This window comes from Schistosoma haematobium, chromosome ZW (genome assembly GCF_000699445.3).
Source record: "Schistosoma haematobium chromosome ZW, whole genome shotgun sequence".
NCBI classification, from domain to species: domain Eukaryota; kingdom Metazoa; phylum Platyhelminthes; class Trematoda; order Strigeidida; family Schistosomatidae; genus Schistosoma; species Schistosoma haematobium.
Window position 1 is genome coordinate 56,375,522 of NC_067195.1, and position 20,827 is coordinate 56,396,348.

The 20,827-nt window shown below is 31.2% G+C and overlaps 1 protein-coding gene across 1 annotated transcript in view; it reads right to left on the bottom strand.

The window, feature by feature from the left end:
* Positions 1-2,474: 2,474 nt before the first annotated feature.
* The window catches only part of DIRAS2 (GTP-binding protein Di-Ras2), a 37,397-nt gene continuing 19,044 nt past the window's right edge, over positions 2,475-20,827 (bottom strand). Inside the window, exons 2-3 of the mRNA XM_012940846.3 lie at positions 20,595-20,747; positions 2,475-3,923 (exon numbers count right to left, since the gene is read on the bottom strand). Of these exons, the coding sequence (XP_012796300.1) occupies positions 3,216-3,923; positions 20,595-20,732 (846 nt within the window). The 5' untranslated portion in view covers positions 20,733-20,747 and the 3' untranslated portion in view covers positions 2,475-3,215. The remainder of the gene's footprint in view (positions 3,924-20,594; positions 20,748-20,827) is intronic.

Below are 20,827 nucleotides of genomic sequence, written 5' to 3' on the forward strand. Positions count from 1 at the left end.
ACTTCAGAATATACATACATATAGTTTAATAATTGAACTCATGAGTCACTTGAAGCTACACTACTAAGAAAATCCTGGAATCACTGAACGGCCGTTTCATCTTAGTATTGGACTCCTCAGCAATGCGTATCCTGGATTCGAATCTCGCTGGGGGCGGGATCGTGAATGCGCACTGTTGAGTAGTCCCATATTAGGACAAAACGGCCGTCCAGTGCTTCCAGGTTTTCCATAGTGGTCTAGCTTCAATTGACTCATGATTTCAACTATTGAAGAAAGATTTTTAACATGTTTCCACAACCAGCCGCATTTAATTAAGACACAGAACACTCCTCTTCTAGGATTATATACTGCTGTTTTGCAGGCAATCAAAATCACAGACACTAAGCTATCCTGCTACTGATGTTAACGCTGGAGAAATTGTTTTATGACAGTGATCTTGAAATATGGTCAGTGCTGGATGTACAGTCTACAAATAAACACCAAACATACTTATCGCTATCTTATCATGTGTCACAGCAACAGCATCAAAGGTAACTCTTTTCACATTTCCAAGCAGACTGATTTGAATCAGTATACTCATTAAAAAAGTCAGCTCTACTTAATCAACTGATCTGTTTCGTTACAGGCTCCAAATACTATACCTAGGTATACTATAATTCTATCGACCAAACTGAATTTTACGACAACCAAGAATACTAAACTAAGCAAGTGCCATAATTATTGTTTCATTTGCACAGACATATTACTCAAAGTAGTTAAATGTACATAATTCAGCCGATAAACCCAAAACACGAACTATAGGCCAGTCAAACTAACCTAACAGAAGACAAATGATATTGTTTTGAGACTGAAGACAACAGTCAATTGCTCGTAAAACATAGTTTACTGCACAACAAACCTTTCTTCAGTAACATTATTTACTGACGATCTATGTGAAGAAAATTAACGATGTGATTAAACTGACAAGGCCTTGGAATATCATTCCAGCATGCAATGAACGTACAGTGTAATGCAGTCAAACGTGGCGGATAAAAATTACAACTGGAGCAAAATTCACAGCATAATCTAGTCATTTAATAAAAAATACATTATAAAATGACAAATCCCATGATTACATGAACGTAGACATGAAGGTTATTACACTGGGTGATACATTAGGTTTACATGGAAACGTTGAGTATAAATCCCTCATTTTCTCACGCATTTTGATTAAATATTAAACTGAAAATTGGAATCATCTAAAAAGCGATCAACAAATGATAGAATTTTTTATATCCACTTACAATTTCTCTTTATATTTTAATAAAATATTGGGGATATTCCGCATTTCTTAGATAGTGGTGATCGATTTGTTTATTCTAAATATTCAAATTATCCCGTTGTTGATAACCAAGTTTAAATCTGTAAGATATATTTTGGAGCAAAAATCTTGTGCCTGTTTTCTAAGCGACATTAGGTTTTGAGTCATTTTGCGATGTGATCATGATAGAATTTGATCAATACGATCTTAAAAGCAAACAAACGAAAGTGATAGATATTTAAGAGTAACAATCTCAGGTGAAAATAAGATTCTTGAGATAACCCAATGTATATTGATCGCACATATCAGATAAAGCACGAGATTCAAAACGTATTGAAATCAGCCGCTAAACTTATCAAGAAGTGACTCAAATCTTGGATTGTACTGTTAGTTATAATTAAGATTATGCCCAACTTACAAAGTCTATACGTTCTGAGTTAATACTTCACCGGATGTTACAAATTATTAATATGATAGAATTATAAAGGGTATATTATTGATTATACGAACGAATAATATATATTATTTCTGAAATTCTTTTTGTATAACAATTCAAGTTCCTAAGTTAAACAATATTTGGTAAACTTTTCAATTTTTTTCAATCAATAATATGATGTAAGTTATCTTATTTAGGTTATCGGTTGTTATGGACGTTTATATCTGTTTAAGAAATTTTGTTTCATCTAAAATAGGGTCTTGAACCCAGGTAATAAATTTATTATACTCCCCCCTTACCCTCTATGTCTATATCTAAATTCCCAATATTTTTTATTAGGAAGAATAGGGTTAGTTATAATCAATATTTCCGAAAAGAAAAAAAAATTATAATGGAATTGATTATTATAAAATAAAATAAAAAAACTCATTATTCCATAATTTCAATGGAAACCTTTTTTTGTTTCCAACAGTTTTATCATATCTCTATTAATTTCTATGATCTTTAATTTAAATGCAAATAATATTGTTTTATAAAAAAACTAAACAAATTAGGCGTCATTATTTATAAGGAAATGGAAACTAATAAAAATTTATAATATGGTTGTGTAGTGAACACGAACACGTGGGGGGACAATCGAATGTATTTAACACAAAATTACAGGACTTGTCAATAAAATCTAACAATCAAATAGTAAATGCTTAATTTGCAAAATGTCCATCAATGGTCTCAAAATGACTCAGGCTTCATTGTTCTTGCATTTTCATACAAATTGCATTTTGTTTCCATTCTTTACTGTTTGATCCTCTTGTCTCTCTGCTGCTAGACCTTCTCTTCACAAGTAAAATCATATATTACTTATGTCAATATAAGTAGCACACAACACAGTAACATTTAGAATATTATGTATGCTTGAGCATTGCTTACTACCTACGCATATATTCAGCCTGCTAGCCTTACTATTAGTCGCTTAATTGATACGATGATTCATTCATTTCACTATGTATATATATGTCCATTTTATTTATGTTCATTGCACTCACTTATTTGTACTCGCTTACTCGTACTCGTATGCGCCAACTCACTGACACGCTCTCTTGCCTGATTGCTTTTTGGCACTACTCTTTCATGTTTGCTTAACATACCTATAATTTTGCATATCTATCTGTGGTCCCATAATAAACGTAATCAACACTTTGTATTCGCCTCCTAATTAATATACCGTTGAGGCGTTATCTAGTGATGGCTATCAAGACGAATTGTATACGAAGTTTAAGGATTCTATTGAATACCGACCATCATATATAATTTGAATATATTAAATAATGATTTTATTTAACCAAATCTAAAACAAGGAACAAATTTTCTTTTAAAGTAGTTTTTTTTTATAAATGAATAAATAATCTATAACTTTAAGCGTAGAAAATAATTATTTTTTACAGAATAGGCATCATTATGATTCGATACAAATAATGAAGTTTATGCAATATCATCATTCTTATCTTTTTTCATTGTTCCCATTGATTCAGAATAAGTTTTAATGCTTAAAAATCGTTTTAATTTTGATGAAGTTTTAGTCTCTTTTGATGTACTAGCAATAGATTGTTCTTGTATTGTATTTATTTGTCTAGGCATATCTAATACATCAACAATTGATGTAGAATTATTAAAATTTGTACCATTAGTATTATTAATACCAGTGTTTACAACACCAATTGTATTATTAGTATGTGTATCATTTGAACGACGTTTAAAAAATGATACAAAACGTGAATGTGATTTTATTTCACCTACTAATGTCATATTACGTCGTGTTTCCATTTTTAATAATTCTTGAAAAACTTCTTTCACATTTAAATTTGATTTAGCTGATGTTTCCATAAAACCACATTTCCATTTTTGTGCTAATGCTTTACCATGTGCTGGACTAACTTCTCGATTATCATTTTCATCGATTTTATTACCAACAAGCATAATTGGTATTTTTGGTAATTCATCCATTTTAATTAATGCTAATTCAGTATACAATGGTTGTAATTCATCAAATGAAGCTTTGTTAGTTATGGAATATACAAGGATGAATGCATGTGCTTTATTAATACTCAATCGTTGCATAGCTGGAAATTGATGACTGCCAGTAGTATCAGTAATTTGTAATGTGCATACTTGCCGATTACAGCTGATTACCTAGAAAAGATTAGAAAAACAAACAAATGCATGAGTATGTAAACATAAAGTAAATTACTGAAGGAGATAGTAACTTCCTGTAGAAGTCCAACTACTGAATCACATATTCTTCGATTATGCAATTTATCTTCTTTTAACCAAATTAACCTTATCATCACTATTCCAAACATCAAGGACAAGTTGCAGACTAGTTTATGTAAATACTTCTACATGGTTGAAACCCATTCATTTCTTCGTTAACGATAAAACAGTTTAAATATGCAATACAGTGTTTCATTTAAACAAATACGATTTTATTGCAAGATGTTTACTGTTGGTGAAATGTTTTATTTTCAGGGGAGTCCAAAAGAGTTTTATTAAACTTTTTGAATAATTAATTATATTACAAGCCAAATGTAATTTTACAGTAACCGTAAGCAGATCATCACAGTTAGTAATTATTATATTGATAATTTTCTAAAGTCAATGATGAGTTCTAAATGTGACGAAACACCGCACATAACACGTTGCATTGATTAAAATGTTCAGAAACTATTGTCTTATTGAAATGTATATTTTATCAATCATTCATATCACCTATGAAATCATTAGAATCAGTGACTGGTGAAGCGTTTAGTTAGGACTTCCCATCAATGTATACAGACCAAATCTCAGACTTTACAATGATCATGAAACCTGTAAAACAGAATGTTAATATTTTATTTCTTACGTTTTCGTCGTCAATGAGAAAAATTGATATTATGTGTGTAAATAATGAGTATAAAGGCGCAGGAAATCCTATCAGTTTATAGAGTCTACTTACTGTTATTTAGGTATCAATGATTTAGCGTAAATGGTCAGGAGGTAAATAATTAGTTGTTCATTATAAGTGGTAACGACATGCATACTTGACGTTGTATATCACTACTCACTTAACATAGGAAAGAATATTCTGATGTCTCTGGACAGAGCTAACGGTCTCCAACTGAGATTTCTAACTGTCGTAATCCATGTGACAAATGTTGTCTTAAAACATGTTTTGAACCAAATTCATTCAAATAATTTAAAATCATATATCTATCCTTTACACGTGACATTGCTATCTGTATCAACTTGATCATACCTATAAGTAGGCATTTATTCTGTAAATATTCTCAAAATAGAATCTGTTTCTTTGAAACAGCAAGTAAGTCCACTATTTTTCAATTCACCTCTGCGTAAAGAAGAATCAAATCAAACATCGATATATTTTGACCATTCATGTTTAGTGTTCTAGGTTAAACTGAGTATATTCATTGTACTTTTATCTGATTGTATTTAGTCTAGACAATATGACATTGATTATCATTTGTTTAACTAACAATTTAATGTATAGAGTAGTATAATTTCAAATGTCTCTCTTAATAGGCGATAAAAATATGATTACTGAAAACTAATAAACAGATTTTTCATACTTACATAATTCAAAAAAAACAAAGACGAACAATTATAATTTCCGGATATAATTGTAAACATTTGCTAAATACCAGTTTAATAATTACTGATGACTTTTTCCCTCATTATTATCTGCCTTTTTTTCCTTTTCATATCCATGTCTCCGATAATAATATCTACTTGTATTAAGTTTTATGAGTTTTAGTCAAAGCGAAATTTAATTCAACAGAACTAGAGATAGCTAAACAAACAAATAAATATTGTAATCAGAGAAGAAGAATTTTGTGGATATTTATAGTAATTTAATAATTTAATTCGTGAGACAATTGAAGCTAGACCACTATGGAAAACCTGGAAGCACTGGATGGTCGTTTCGTCCTATTGTTGGACTTAACAGTGAGCACCTACAGTCATACTTCGCGAGATTGGAACCCAGGGTCTACGAGTCCTGCGCGCGAGATCTTATCCTCTAGACCACTGAACTGACCGGCATCCAACGGTGTTTATGTCTAACTTCGACCAATCCAATCTACTGAGGAGTCCCGTAGTAGGACAAAACGGCCTTTCATTGCTTCCACGTTTTTCTCGATGGTCTAGCTTCAATTGACTCATGAATTTAACTATTAAATTAAATATTGGCTACAAAGTTGTTAATATTTATTACAGCCTGTTGAATATGTTCAAAAAGATCTAAACTAGTTATTATTTCAAAGACAGTTTACTAATAAATATGCCAAATGTTTATTCACCTAGGTGTATAAGTTATTTGATTTGATAAATTATTTATATAGTGTTATGTACAATCTTCGTGGGTTGCAAAATGGATACCAGCTGGGAGCAACTGGAAGGGATCGCCCAAGACAGGGATCAGTGGAAAATGCTTGTGGGCGACCTATGCTCTTCCATGAGGAGTAACAGGCGTAATTAAGTAATTATGTACAGGCAAAGTTGACATAAGATACATATTACGTATATGACCATCGATAACAGCACACATAACAAGTAATCCAAAAACTTTCCTTTTTGAGTTATGTCACTTTTGTGATCGATATGAGCAATTGAACTTATATTTAAAATGATAAATTTATTAATAGCAATTGAAGATTGAAGGTACATCATTCTATAATAATAAATACAAGATCAAAACAACAACAATGACTGGTATAGTTTTTTGTGGTGTACAACCGTTAGTTGTTTGAATTTTGGTTAAACAATCTTGATATTTTTACTACTGAAATGTTAAAATTTCAGTTTTGGCAAAATGTTTGTTAAGAAATGACAGTTTTAATTAAGTTGAAATAAATAAAAGACTAAAACCTACCTTTTCCATTGATTGTATGAAGAAACATTAGTTTTCTTGTTAAAATTGAAGTATACACAGTTAGAAGTTATATTAATTGCTTGACTTATTTTCTTACTATTTTCTGACATGAAAATGTTCATATTGTTTACTCATTTTTACAATTTATGGGTTAGATATAACTGTTATGAAGTAATTTATTACAGAAACATACTTCCTATGGTTTATCAAGTAATTCATGTTTGAAAATGTACCATAGACGCATCACTTATTGTACTACTCGTAACTAACAATAATGTAATCACAAGAGAAGGTTATCGAGATCGTTAAATTTCCTAGTTTAGATTAGGAAATAATTTTAATTGCACAACCATTGAAAACTTAGAGGTAACAGTATGGAACTCAACCTGGCCACATCAACGACCTCAATAATGATGGGACTCAATACCTTAAGGTCTTGGGGTAAACAATTTAAGCTTATATCAGTGAACTGGGATCCGATTAGTAGCATTTCTAGATTAACTTAATTAGCGATATGGAATAGCCATTATCTAATATCATTGGTGAGTACCACACTCACGTCTAAAATAGCTGAAGTTAATGTGATCATTAGTGTAATGTTTTTTAAATGACAAGAAGTTTATAGAACAAATTTAAGTTGAATATTACTTTTGTATTCAGAAGTAATTCAATATTGAAGATTAAGTAGGTATTCAGCGCTATACCTAAGACACTCTTCACTATCTTTATGAAGATAAATGGCATTTATTTTCACTTCAATCACATTAACTCAATCTACTTACACATTTCTATGTGAATTTGTATAATGTAAAATAAATTTAGGATTATTGAACAGCATATGATAGTTATCTTATATTGAAAAGAACTGAGAAACCCTAAATTTCAAAAGGAGAACGATACTATATATATATATATATATATATATATATATATATATATATATATATATATATATATATATATATATATATATATATATATATATATATATATATAAGTTGAAAACTTCATTTGATGAATACAGTTTCTATGGTTGATTCGTTATAGCAGATAAAAAAAGGGGAGAGAGAATTTAAATTTCATACTGAGTTTCAAATCTTATTATATAAAAGAGAAAAACGTCTTCATCTGCTAGTTTAATATCGCATCTTTAGTTGAAATTTAAGCTGAATAATAGGCATTGAAACGTGAAATTAAGTTTTAAAGGTTTTTAAATATCACAGTCATTTTAATATATTTCCATCTACACAAATATATATCCACTAAATGGCACATTTACACAGTATTTAACTGTCAATCAACATAATTTAAGCTGAATACTTCCTTAATTGAACATCAAACTTTTAATCATCTTCTTTCTTGATATCTTGTTCAAATTATAATTTGAAATTCAGATCTTTTTCTTCTCAAGTAACAATGAGTGAAGGATAAAGTTAAAACGAATCATATCTTCATTCTCAATTCAAGCTTGTTGATTTGTCAATTTTGCATTAAACTTTCTATTCTTTTTTGTCAATAACTTTGAGATAAGTAAATGTTTATTGTAATTCTCGCTAGAATAGTTTTAGTTGTTTGATGTAAACTCTTTGGTAATATCCTTCCTATTTAATCAGATTACTCTGTGAAAAGTATACTTCGTATTATTTTATTATAATTAATTCTTTGCTGTCCGGTCCAGTCACATCAAAATAAAATAAACGGAGTAGGTTTTACAAACAAGTTGTCCACTAAGGCTAGTATTTTATATTAGATAAACTATCAGATCACGACAGTTGATCAACTTTCTTCAACTATACAATCTGATAATAATAATTGCAGTGAGTTAAACATATTATCCACATTTAGGATTAAGCAAAACAATTTGATCAAAAATTAAATCTGTTTCTTTCGCCGTTGTTTTATGATATCTATTTCAGTTAGCCAGTCACAAGTGAAAACCTGTACAAACGTACATCGGTTCAAGTTTCCATACCCAATTAACATAGAGATATGAAGTTGTAGGGCTGAATCCTGGAAGAGTAGAAATAATAACAGAAAAGTTTAAGCACCGAAAATACGATTCTAGAAGAAAACTTAAATAAGTGAAATAAAAGCACAAAACTTTTCATGATGAATTTTGAAACTCAGAATTTAGAGAAAAACAGAGAATAGTTGTATCTGCGCCATCGCAAACGATTTTCAGCCATGTCATTCAAAGTCTTTGATCATTTGTTGCGATAACCACGTGGGCCCCAACCACGTATTCTGTACCTATTAACATGGGTAATTGACTTCATACACTAGTGCCATGTTTCTGTTTGGCCGCTCCTAGCTTTCTTCAAGCCCACTCCCACATCACACAACATCGTCCGTCAATGTAGGTGGTGGTTGGGAATATGTAACTCATGTTCCAACCTGCTCAGTTGGTAAGGCTTTACCACCTCATCAGCCGATATCCCATCTTTATTTAATACCTTATTCTTAACCCAGGCATTGCTTACTAACTAGTCGCAGAATACAATGCTTCGAAGACACTTGTGATCGAGAACTAGTAACCCACTAATGTCCTGTATTCTTGATGCTCGTTGTTCACACTCATAAAGTAGGATGAAGCAAGCTGTTTCACGGTAAACTCATCCTTTGAATACAAGACAGATATCAGACCTAACTGAAGTTCAGTTGAGCTGTTCCCTAAGGTGTCTTGCCCATCGGTTCAGTCACTTGGAATGATAGTGAATAGTAATCCCGTCTCTTTCCTAGATAGTTTGAGACAGCCGGACTTTTAATACTTATTTCTTTGATAAATTCGAATATTTGTCTACTGTTATTAATGGTTGCTACTTTTCTCATCTCTTCTCTTTTCGCCACCCACCATTGCTCAAGCTTATTACGTAGGCTTTTGATCAGCTCATGTTTAAGCTGTCTCTGCACTTCCTCATGTTCAGACCTAGACAGGCTGAATTTCCAAATATCTATCAGTTCTGTAGACGCCAAAGAAATTCACTGAATTTTCCTAACCTTCTGGTTCAAGTTACTGGTAGATATCACAGTTGTTACATAGAGGTAAATATCACTTCCACGATAGAATAACTTCTATAGTTGTTCTTAACTTATTCATCGTTAAACTGAACTCTAAGGAGGTTTTTTGCTATGGCCTTTCTGAGTTCAGTAAGATGCAGGTGAATACGTGCTCGAACTGGAGTATGATCCGAGTCAAACCATGTGCTCCAGAATGAGCGGTAGTTTTCTCCTCCAACGATGGCTAATCGCAATATGATCTATTTGAGTTTATTGATACGACGATTGTGGAGGTCGTCAAGTCACACTCTATTTATTATTATGTTTAAAGTTGGTATTTGCCAGGAACAGATTGTTATCTGGACATAGTTGCAACAGACAATATCCATTATCTATTTACTGAACCACAAAACCCCAAGATCCTCCTAAGTACATTTTGATTTAATTTACATACAACAGTCTTTATAAACCTTATGTACACACAAAGCGTGGAATAGTCTACTGAACTTTCATGTTATGCTCTACAATATACGACCTACTTGTTATAATGAATTCCATAGAATTTCAATTAATAAATAATTTGTTCATAGTTGTTTATGTTTGAAATGACTTACATATTATCAGAAGAACTATTGGAAGTAAGCTCAACTTAAAAGTTGTTTCATATTATAACAATCTTTCTAAGAGACCATAAAAGTTTAGTAACTATACAAGTATAAGCTTTTACAAAACATTTCGATATTCATCAGTCCCAATTTACCATGAGACAACTTACTAATCAAGCAGAAATATTAGCAAGAATAACTTTATTCGATACAATGTAACATAAATTATTCTTTGAATACTTGTCTGCTTTATCTATCATGGTTACTATCTTCAATCGTAAATTATTTATAATAGTCTAGCCAGAAATCGATAGTTTGATAAATATTTTGATCAAATCTAAAAACCTTATAAATATAGTAGTAGTAGTGATTCATTCTTTACATAAAATTGATCATTATACATAATGTTTAGTGAATGGAAACGAAACTGAATTCTATTTGCTATGTGGTTACTTGAAAAGTAGCTTAATTGGGTATTAGATCGTGATTTCATTCTGACAGTATATTAAAGCATTGAGTTGTCTTTTTTTTGAGTAAAAGAATAGGATATATTGATTTTCTTATTCAAAACCGCAAAAGTTATTTTTTCATAAAAATACTTTTATAAGAATAGTGTGTTTGTTCTAAGGTAAATCAATTTTCCGGTTTTTTAATTAGATAGTTAAACGCCCCTATATATAATATGTTATTATATTCAAGTATAACTCCGCCTGTAACTTTTCCAGAGTTATTGCCGGTCTCAAGCCCGGATAAAGGAGGAGGGTTGGGCATGACATTAGCTACCCCGTCTCGTTAAAAACTAACTCGCTAAAAAACGCTAACCAGAAAAAATAATTCAAACCATTTAATGTATATTCTAGTATGAAACAATAAACCAGTTTTTCTAGGTTTTCAGTGATGGTCAAATTTTGATCGATTCATGATCTCAATATGAACTCAACAACCACTATAACTCTGTGCTGATAATCATCATTATTAAATTAAACTGTAATAAGAAACGTGGAATCATAACACAAATGTATTGCTGTGATTTACCGCCTTTAATACGGTAAATATTGAATTTCGAAGAAATAATTAAGGTTCTATGTTTTGCCTAGAAAATAACCAAATTGAAATTTGGTAAGTGCTTAGTAGTACATCATGCAAATGTTCGTTGTTCATATTTCAACGCAGTATATAGGGAGAAATATTGTGAAAATCAGAACAATACATATAAGTGAACAGGAAAGTTTCCACTTAGGTCATCATCAGGCTACATGAAGATTTATAGAGATACATGAAAATATTAAACCAGTCAGGGGAATTTATAAGTTAATGATCACAGTGAATTAGATTGCATATCTAAACAGAACAAGTAAAATGTACAAATCGATGACCAAGAGACAGATGTACTGGTAGTAGTGATAAGAATAATAAATTAATAAAAGTTCTAATCAATATGGATGGTGGCTAGTAGTGGAATCCAAGACGCGCGTTTTGTCCTATTTAAGACTCGTCATCTGGCTGTACCTGCATTCCCGGAGTGCACTTTAAATACGAAATGCAGGTACATCCAGCCGACGAGTCCCAAACAGGACGAAACGCGTGTCCTGGATTCCACTACGAGCCACTATCCATCTTTGCTTAGAATGCTTGTAATTTAAGGCACTATCGAGGCAATACTCACAGTGTGCACATATGCCAATAAGAGACTGATCAATCGCAGTCCAATGGGAAGATTCAGACAAACAATATGAAATGAATTTGAAGTTCAAGTCAGTTGTTGAAAACAGGAAGCAGGTCAAACTTTGCTAAATAGACTTTAAAAAAACAATCACTGAAGATTATCAACATTACGTGGTAAAAATTGTTCAAATTATCAAATAGTGAGGAATATAAAAAGGTGGTCAAGAACAACAAACAAGTAGATGTGAGAAACTCGGTAACATTGTTTACTAAGTCATATCCACTCAAAGAAGTGGCGAAAACGTCACGAATTTTTTATGGACATATAAACTAGGGTTATAGGTTTGGATCCCTGTATCTTCTGTAAAAGACGGGATAATAATGTTTTTTTACATATTCATATGACTATATATATATATATATATATATATATATATATATATATATATATCGTGAAGCCTGATGTTCCAATTAAAAATAATATTGTCCGATTATATGTGTCGTTCTAAATAATGATTTGTTTACATAGTCCGTTTTCTTTATAATAAAAGATAAATAACTGAAGTTACCAACGGGAATGTTTACTAATAATAAAATATATAAAAGTAATCATCATTCAATCAATACAGATTGAAATCAGTGCAAGTTTAAACTTTATCAATGGTTTCTCAAAAGGTTATCATATTCATTATGACAGGAATAACAGCTGTTCATTCTTTCCATCTTCTCTTGTTTTTTAAAATTACTTATTTAAGATAATTCAGTGATGTAGATTGTTTATTTTTCTGGTTAGCGTTTTTTTAGTGAGTTAGTTTTCTACGGGATGGGATCGCTAACCCCATGCCCAACCCTTCTCCTTGACCCGGGCTTGAGACCGCCAGTAACTCGAGAAGAGCTACAGATGGAGTGAGAATCTTCAATACCAACGTCAAGGCAGTTCTACTGTACGGAGCTGAAACTTGGAGAACTACAACAACCATCATCAAGAAGGTACAAGTATTTATAAATAATTGTCTACATAAGATATTGAACATCCGTTGGCCGGATACCATCAGTAACAGTCTTTTGTGGGAGAGAACAATCCAGTTTACAGTTGAAGAGAAAAGTAGGAAAAGACTATGGAAATGGATAGAACATACATTACGCAAATCAAACTGCATCACAAGGTAAGTCCTAACTTGGAATCCTGAAGGGGAGTGGAAAAGAGGAAGGCCAAAGAACACATTACGTCAGGAAATGGAATCAGATATGAAAAGGATGAATTAAAACTGGAAGGAGCTGGAAAGGATTGCTCAGGACAGGGTTGGATGGCGAATACTGGTGAGCGGCCTATGCTCTTCACGAAGAGTAACAGGCGTAATTAAATAAGTAAGATTATTTATGGACAGTACAATTTCCACAAGTCTCTGCTATACAAAAAATAATTTCCATTTTTTTCAGAATTTATTGAAGTACTTGTCAAATGGAGTATTTACTTAAATAAGCATATTTACCGAATTGATTGAGTAATTAATCAGTTGCCTGTATGTTTATACTTTACAATATAAAAATTTGTTAAACAAAATATACTGATCTTCCTAAAATCAATCAGTTTAAAAAAAATTTATTCCCGTTACATTAGGAGAATGGAAATCTTTTTTTTTGTGTGTGTGTGAATCATAAACATTTGAATGTTTTCGTTACCTTGACAACGTTTGGGGAATATCTGACAATGATAAATATAGGCTTCTTCATATTATTTTCATTTTAGAAAATGACATATTAGATAGGATATTTATATTATTGAAGTAAATTTCCTATATAATTAGTATTAGGGAATAATCTCATTACATTGAATACAATTCGTTTTCTTTTGTTGTTTTCAATCTGTCTTGTTATAATGCACTTTAGTTTTGTAAAATGAAAATGAATTAAAAGTTAAATTTCTTATCAAGTTACATAAACATTTTGAAAATTATATTGACTTAGGGTTTTAAATGTTTATTTAGAAAATTAAATTTAGTTTGTTTTGTCTTTGTTTACTTCTAATTTGTTTTTCATTTGATTGACTAATCGACCAGTTTGTCCAAGGTTTTTTTCCTTACTTTTTTTTAACAATGTTGATTACATAAGCAATGATAGATAGTAGCTAGCAGTGGAATCCAGGACGCGTGTTTCGTCCTATTTGGGACTCGTCAACTGGATGTACCTGCATCTCAGAGTTGATGTTCACTCTGGAACTCAAACCCAGTACCATTCGTTTCAAACGCCATCGCGTGTTGATTACGATTAATGTCATAAGTAAAATAGTAGTTATACTAAAAAGAGATCTCTGAAGTTATTAAAATAGTTAAATGGAATTAGACAAGTGTACTGAGGTATTATGCAACTATCATTTATTAATGTTCAGTTACCAAACAACATTGAGATGTATCCTGATACTTTAGTTATCTTGGCAACACAGAAAATTATTAAATTTTTAGTGACCCATAACGTGACTCCAATTATATCGTAGGATAATACATTCCGCCAATCCTCGTATATAGTCGTCTACTTAAATCGCGTTAAAGAATAATGGAATTAAAATAAGTCAAATACGAGAATGGATTTCGAGTACGTATATATCATACAATCATTGATTCAGACAGACAATCAAAGAAACGAAGTGAAACGAAATGACATGCAGTGGAGAAGGCATGTGCGCTAACTCACTTTAATGAAGCGTTAATGAATATTTATAGTCAGAACAAAATAAGTTACAGACATGTGATGAATAAAATAAATGTACACACATACACTCACATAAAATTGTCAAGGTTAACAAACAAATAATTAACAAGGTCAAAATGTCACTCAAGAAGGCTGGGTAAATTGGCTTTATCTGGATGCTAGATTAAGCTATTTGGGCTTGACATAGCAACGGACATTACAAATTACAATCCAACAAATCAACTTCAGTTACCTAATAATACAGAATGGATCACATTCATCGTCATCGGTAAATCATTATCTTATTCTTTACTTGAATTCACAGGTCACAGTTATTCAATAAAGCTGAAGTTTTCATTTCTAATGTACTAATTGTGTCAGGTTTAGCAATGCTGCTCTATAACAAGCCCTACAGCCTCGTCACATAAGGAAATTAACGCATATGTAACAGCTTTATCGATTAAATCAAGTTGTAGTAAATCAAGACAAGCTATTGCATTTCTATTTGTAATGTATTATTGTGTGGGTTTAGGAATTATATACTAACAGTAAGGACAAGTGATCAACGGGACTCCTTTAAGTTTGGTTCATTTTAATTTTGTTTCTGATAGAAGATAAAATCAGATTTATTTTTTAGGACAAGTAAAACCTGTCGTTTATTTATAACGATTTTAATTTTCCTGTTTTAGATGTTTATGATTGCAACTAATATGTCACTTGATAAGAGACTGGTCAGTCACAAATAACAATAATGTGAAGATTCAAACATTTACTAATAAAATACATGTCCGTCGAATAAGCTAATGACTATCTGGACTCAAAAGCCCAAATAATAACCCATATAGGTTTGAAGTGTAAGGTACTCAGTTCAAGTGTGAGTGAAAATCAACAGTAGAATGCAAATATATTGACACAACCAAAACTCTTCATGCGACTGTTGGATTTCACTATTAGCTATTTACTTTAATAAATAAATGCTTGTTTTATAAAAATAGCAGGATATTTAAATAAAACAGAACATCTGAAGATGGTGGTTGGAACATGGACCTAAGTTTCGGGCTATTTTAGCACTGGTCAGCAAGGTGTACTTGCAATTTTGAGGGAGCATCACTTCCCTCCCATCAATCAATCGTAAATACAACCCAGTCCTACAAGAGGTCAGTCATAGCCCGGATAGCTCAGTGGTAACGTCTCTGACTGTGAAGCTGGGTAACACGGAATAGAATCCATCAGGGAGCATTAGCTCCCTCATGATTACAGGTTTACCTTTCTGACGAGTGTCAAAATAGCACAAAACGTAGGTCCAGGGTTTCCTGTTGATAACCACCAACCACCATCTCATTCCAACATAGTACATGTAATGTCAAGTTACCTAGACTAGTGACCATATTGCAACTTTGTCGATAGGATTCGATCTATATTAAGAAAGATCTGACATATATAACATTGAACACTACCCAATGATCAATCAGTTGTAAAAGTACACCTTCAGTAATGTCTGTTATTTATATTTCAAATAGTCACATCTATTCTTCTATTCGATTGTTTATTTATGATTCAAATAAATAACATGGTTTTATTTTTTTCCTTTTTTTGGAGGTGCTGAGTGTTATGCCCGATAAGGATAATCAGTGGCAAATTTTGGGATCTAATTGTAACCTGGGCATATGAGGATCAAACAATGTTTCATGGGGTAGGATGACCCCGGAAAACTTAAAAGCCGGATATCAACTGCGGATCTCCAAAAAAGGGGAGGTGTGTTATGCCCCGATAAGAATAATCAGTAGTAATTTTTGGGATCCATTTGTGGATCAATACTATACGTATATTTTACCGTGAAATTGTTAATTAACTAAACTATTCTTATCGATTAAATGTTAAATATTTCTATGGCAGTCGATTGACTAAATCATCGATTAAATGTTTAAAAATACTTCCATGGTAATATCGATTATATACATATAATTGATATACATACTTTTGAATTGTGATTGTGGATCGCTGTGTGATCGCTCGTCTCTGGCTGTTTGCAGAATATACCTTCCCATTCCAAGCTTGGACTTCTCCCTCTAGTTAGCGGGGTAGGGATGCATCAATTAGCTAGCTTACTGGTCTTTCGTCACTGAGTCTTTGTTCTCGTTCACAGATTAAGTGAACTCGTGACAGCATCAACCCTAGCAGTAAGATGATAAGAGTTTTCACCTGATACACTTTATTATTTCAAATTTTTTTAAAATTTTTATTCTGATTAAAAATTTTCCTCTTTATTTTTTATTTTGTTTTAATCAAATAATGCACTTTTAAAAGATACTTTTGACTTTTCTTTTCCCTAAGAAATAAGAAATTATGAGCTTAAATTGAACTTGGATATTACATAAATTTATTTCTTTTTTTCTTAAAAAAAGAAAAAAATTAGTTTCTGACCTAATTAATTATTTTTTTTAATTTTTGCAAATGTTTCAAAAAATTGTTATCTTAATTGGATGATAGTTGAAAGTTGTTGTTGCTGTTGTTGTTTTTTTGCTATCTGAAATTTTGTTAATATTCTTTTCTTTTCTTTTTTTTTTGAAGGACATATAACTTTCAGTCAGGGTTTTTCTTTGTTTTTTTCCAAAAATACTACTTACCAGTTGATTACAAGTATTATATGTATTATGAATTCTATTTGTTTAACTAAAAAGATGTATTTGTTATGTAAACAGTTTTCATTTTCATTTTATTTAATGCATTCACTGAATGATAGATAAATTTTTTATTTGTTTGTTTTAATTCAAGTAATGGATAAGTTTACTTATTCTCAATTTAGATAGAAGGCTATGGGTTTATGTATTCGTGTATTAAAAAATAATTTAATTATTATTTAAGTAAAGGTTCAGTGTTCATGCGCGAAAGTGAAAAGTCCTAGGTTCGAATTTTGCGGTGGGCAGGATCGTGGATGCTCACTACTGAAGGGTCCTATACTAGGATGAAACGGCCATCCAGTGCTTCGACGTTTTCCATGGTGGTCTAGCTCCAATTGACTCATGAATCCAATTGTTAAATAAAATACACGTGTAGATTATTCAATGTAAAATAAAAACTCCGAAAGTTCTGTTCCATACATAAACACCATTCTAAATGAGAATAAATTTCCAACCGTTAGATCTCATAGTAAGTACATTATTTCATAAACATTGACTTATTAACTCAGTGGTCTATATTATCAATTCTGTTATAAGGCAAAATAAAACGATCATTTAATCTTTGTTACTGTTCAGTGATATTTGGGCTAACAGCAATCGTTGTTACAAACCTATTTTAATTATTAATAGAAAATTTAAGTCTGTTATTGACTATTATTATCCTTAATTGACCGTTTTTTTTGTAGTAATTCATTAGTAAAATTCAACTCGATAAGATCATCAGTTGATCAAATGACGTTGAAAATTTCCAAAATAGTACATCACTTTGAGATGGTGGAGAAGATTTGTAGCTCAGGTGGATGGTTTTGATGGAATTTTCGCTCCGGCTCCAAGGACAAAACTACATCAGTACATCACTTTATTTTTTCTAGTTTCCACAAACAAAGTAATTAAGTATGTTTACAAAAGCAAATTATCCTATTCAACTTCTTCATTTAGTTGTCTCAAACAGAGTAAAAAATGGGATGCAATAATTTAATTAATTGGGTGAAAGTATTTGAAGGAATTGTTATACCAAATTTTCTTGTTAGTACACTATTCAACAAAATCTGTAGAATCAAACTACAGTTTACTATAATGTCTAAAAAATTTCCAATTTTGATCTTCGATAGATAACAATTAGAGACCAGAAAGTGCTAAATAGTTGTTCAGACCTTCCATTAAGATTCTCAACTGTGTTTACCCACGATCTCTATACTAATATAAAATATTTGTATAGCTCCTCTTAACTCCGACCGGAGTCCCTCCGGGGGCTACTGCCTGTCCCAAGCCCGGATAAAGAAGGAGGGTTGTGCATGGCGTTAGTGACCCCATCCCATAGAAAACTAACTCGCTAAAAAACGCTAATTAGAAATAGCTCCCCTTGAGGTTCAGTGACTGTTCAAGATCAGTTCGTAATTTCATTTACAAAACTCTACATTCTTCGAAATCCACATTTATTAATGTCTATTCTTTTTATTAGCTCATTTCAAAAATAGCAAAATAGTTTTCTCTACGAGTGAAAATTTCTTCAACCAAAAAATATTATTTCAGTAAGTTTGATAGTATGAGTTTTTAAACAACGTGACTACACAATGATACGGTTATGAATGTTTTCTATAGGAAACATTTTGCAGTGCTCTTTATTTTAAATGGATTATTGTTTAAAACGTAAAACGTTTTATAAAGTAATACTTCCACACATTTTACCGTAACTTTTGTAATCATACGGCCGTACAGTTTCCTAAAGAATTTAGATAGCATTCACTTAATTTGATTTTGCCAAAGCGCAATTTAAATGATGGTGATTTTTCACACACCTTTATGAATTTTCATATTATGGATAGGTATTCAATACCTCACCATCTCCACTGTGCATCATTTCGTTTCGCTTTGCTCTCTTCTATTCGCTCCCTTTTCTTCGTTTCCTTGATTGTTTGTCCAGATCAACGATTGTATGAAACATAAGTATTCGAAATTCACTCTTGTATTTAGCTTATTTGATTCCGTTATTCACTAACGAAATTCGATCTGATAATTATATACAAGGGTAACTGGAATGTATATTTCAACAACAATCATTCATACTGTCCAATTAGTGTCAGATATAAGGTCACAAAAATTCTATTTATCTTTACATATTCAGTTGGTTCAAGTTCATATTATTATCAATTGATCTATTTAGGTCATATTAATCCTTCAGTACAATATAAGTTTGACATCAGCATTTGACTTTGTAATACAGTATTATATTCAAAAATGGAAGAAAACACTACAGTCATTATAAGTTTCCATTAGATCTTTAAGTTTACAATAGAGATCCAGGAAATGAATGAAAGAATTTAAAAGAAATTCATTGTCATCTTTATACTGTTTATTTTTATAAACCGGAATCTTTTTTTGGTATTTGAAAAGTAGAAATCAGCATTTCATTATATCTATATATGTAACCTTTGAAGTAGTTCTTGATTGAATTTAATTGATACCGGAATCAATGAAGGTCGTTTATGTAAACTACGTATAACATTTTATTGTATGTCTTAAGTACAATATTATTATTAATAGCATTATTAATTTTAGCTTAATTATTTATCATACTATATATAACAACATATTCAATGTAACTGGTCAACATATTTTGTATGACCTGATGGTAATAACCATGATAAATGTCCTATTAAATACATAATTCATGATAATACATTACAGAGAAACTAATACTGTAGACATTGAATAGGAACACGAAATCTGTTAAGATGATTATATTACAATGCTTGACGGTTAAATTTTAATATTTTTAATCTGAGATATCTGGTTGAACTGACCTAATATCTTTAGATTAACCTATTAAACAATATAAAATTGACTAGTGGATGAATAAAAAGTTCTTTTGACATTGGTTAATGAATTAGCGATCTTAAGTTGTGTTAACTGACATTACACAGTTTTACACACAAAAAGACTCAATATGAGCAAATGTATTACTTGTTATATATTATGTTGAAAATTGAAGTTATTCTACACTACATAGGAGTAACTCACATACATAATAACTTAATCTCATGGATAGTAGATAGAAATAATCACAGTGAACTTTGACAAAACCAAAACAATTATTAGATGACTTCATCAATGATCTCTTGAATAGACTGAATATTTTCTAATGTCATTACGTGAATTAATTAGAAAACATCATAAAACGTATAGTTCATAAATATTCGTCTGAAAGAATTTGGATGAATAGACAATAGCTGATATATAAGATATTCATGTTATAACCAAAAATATACAATAGTTAGTTTAACATATTAAGTTAGTTTACCTGTCTATATGTATCTTCTATGGTTGGAATATATGTCTCACGGAATGTTCCACGTACAAATCGAAGTACAAGTGATGTTTTACCAACTCCTCCTGAACCATATACAGCTACACGATAATCTGTTGGCTGTTCTGGCATTGTTCACAAGTTCTTCTATTACAAAAAATAAATATATAGAATAAGTGAAACACGTTTTCGTTCATTTTTCTTCTAAAAATACATTAATCATAATT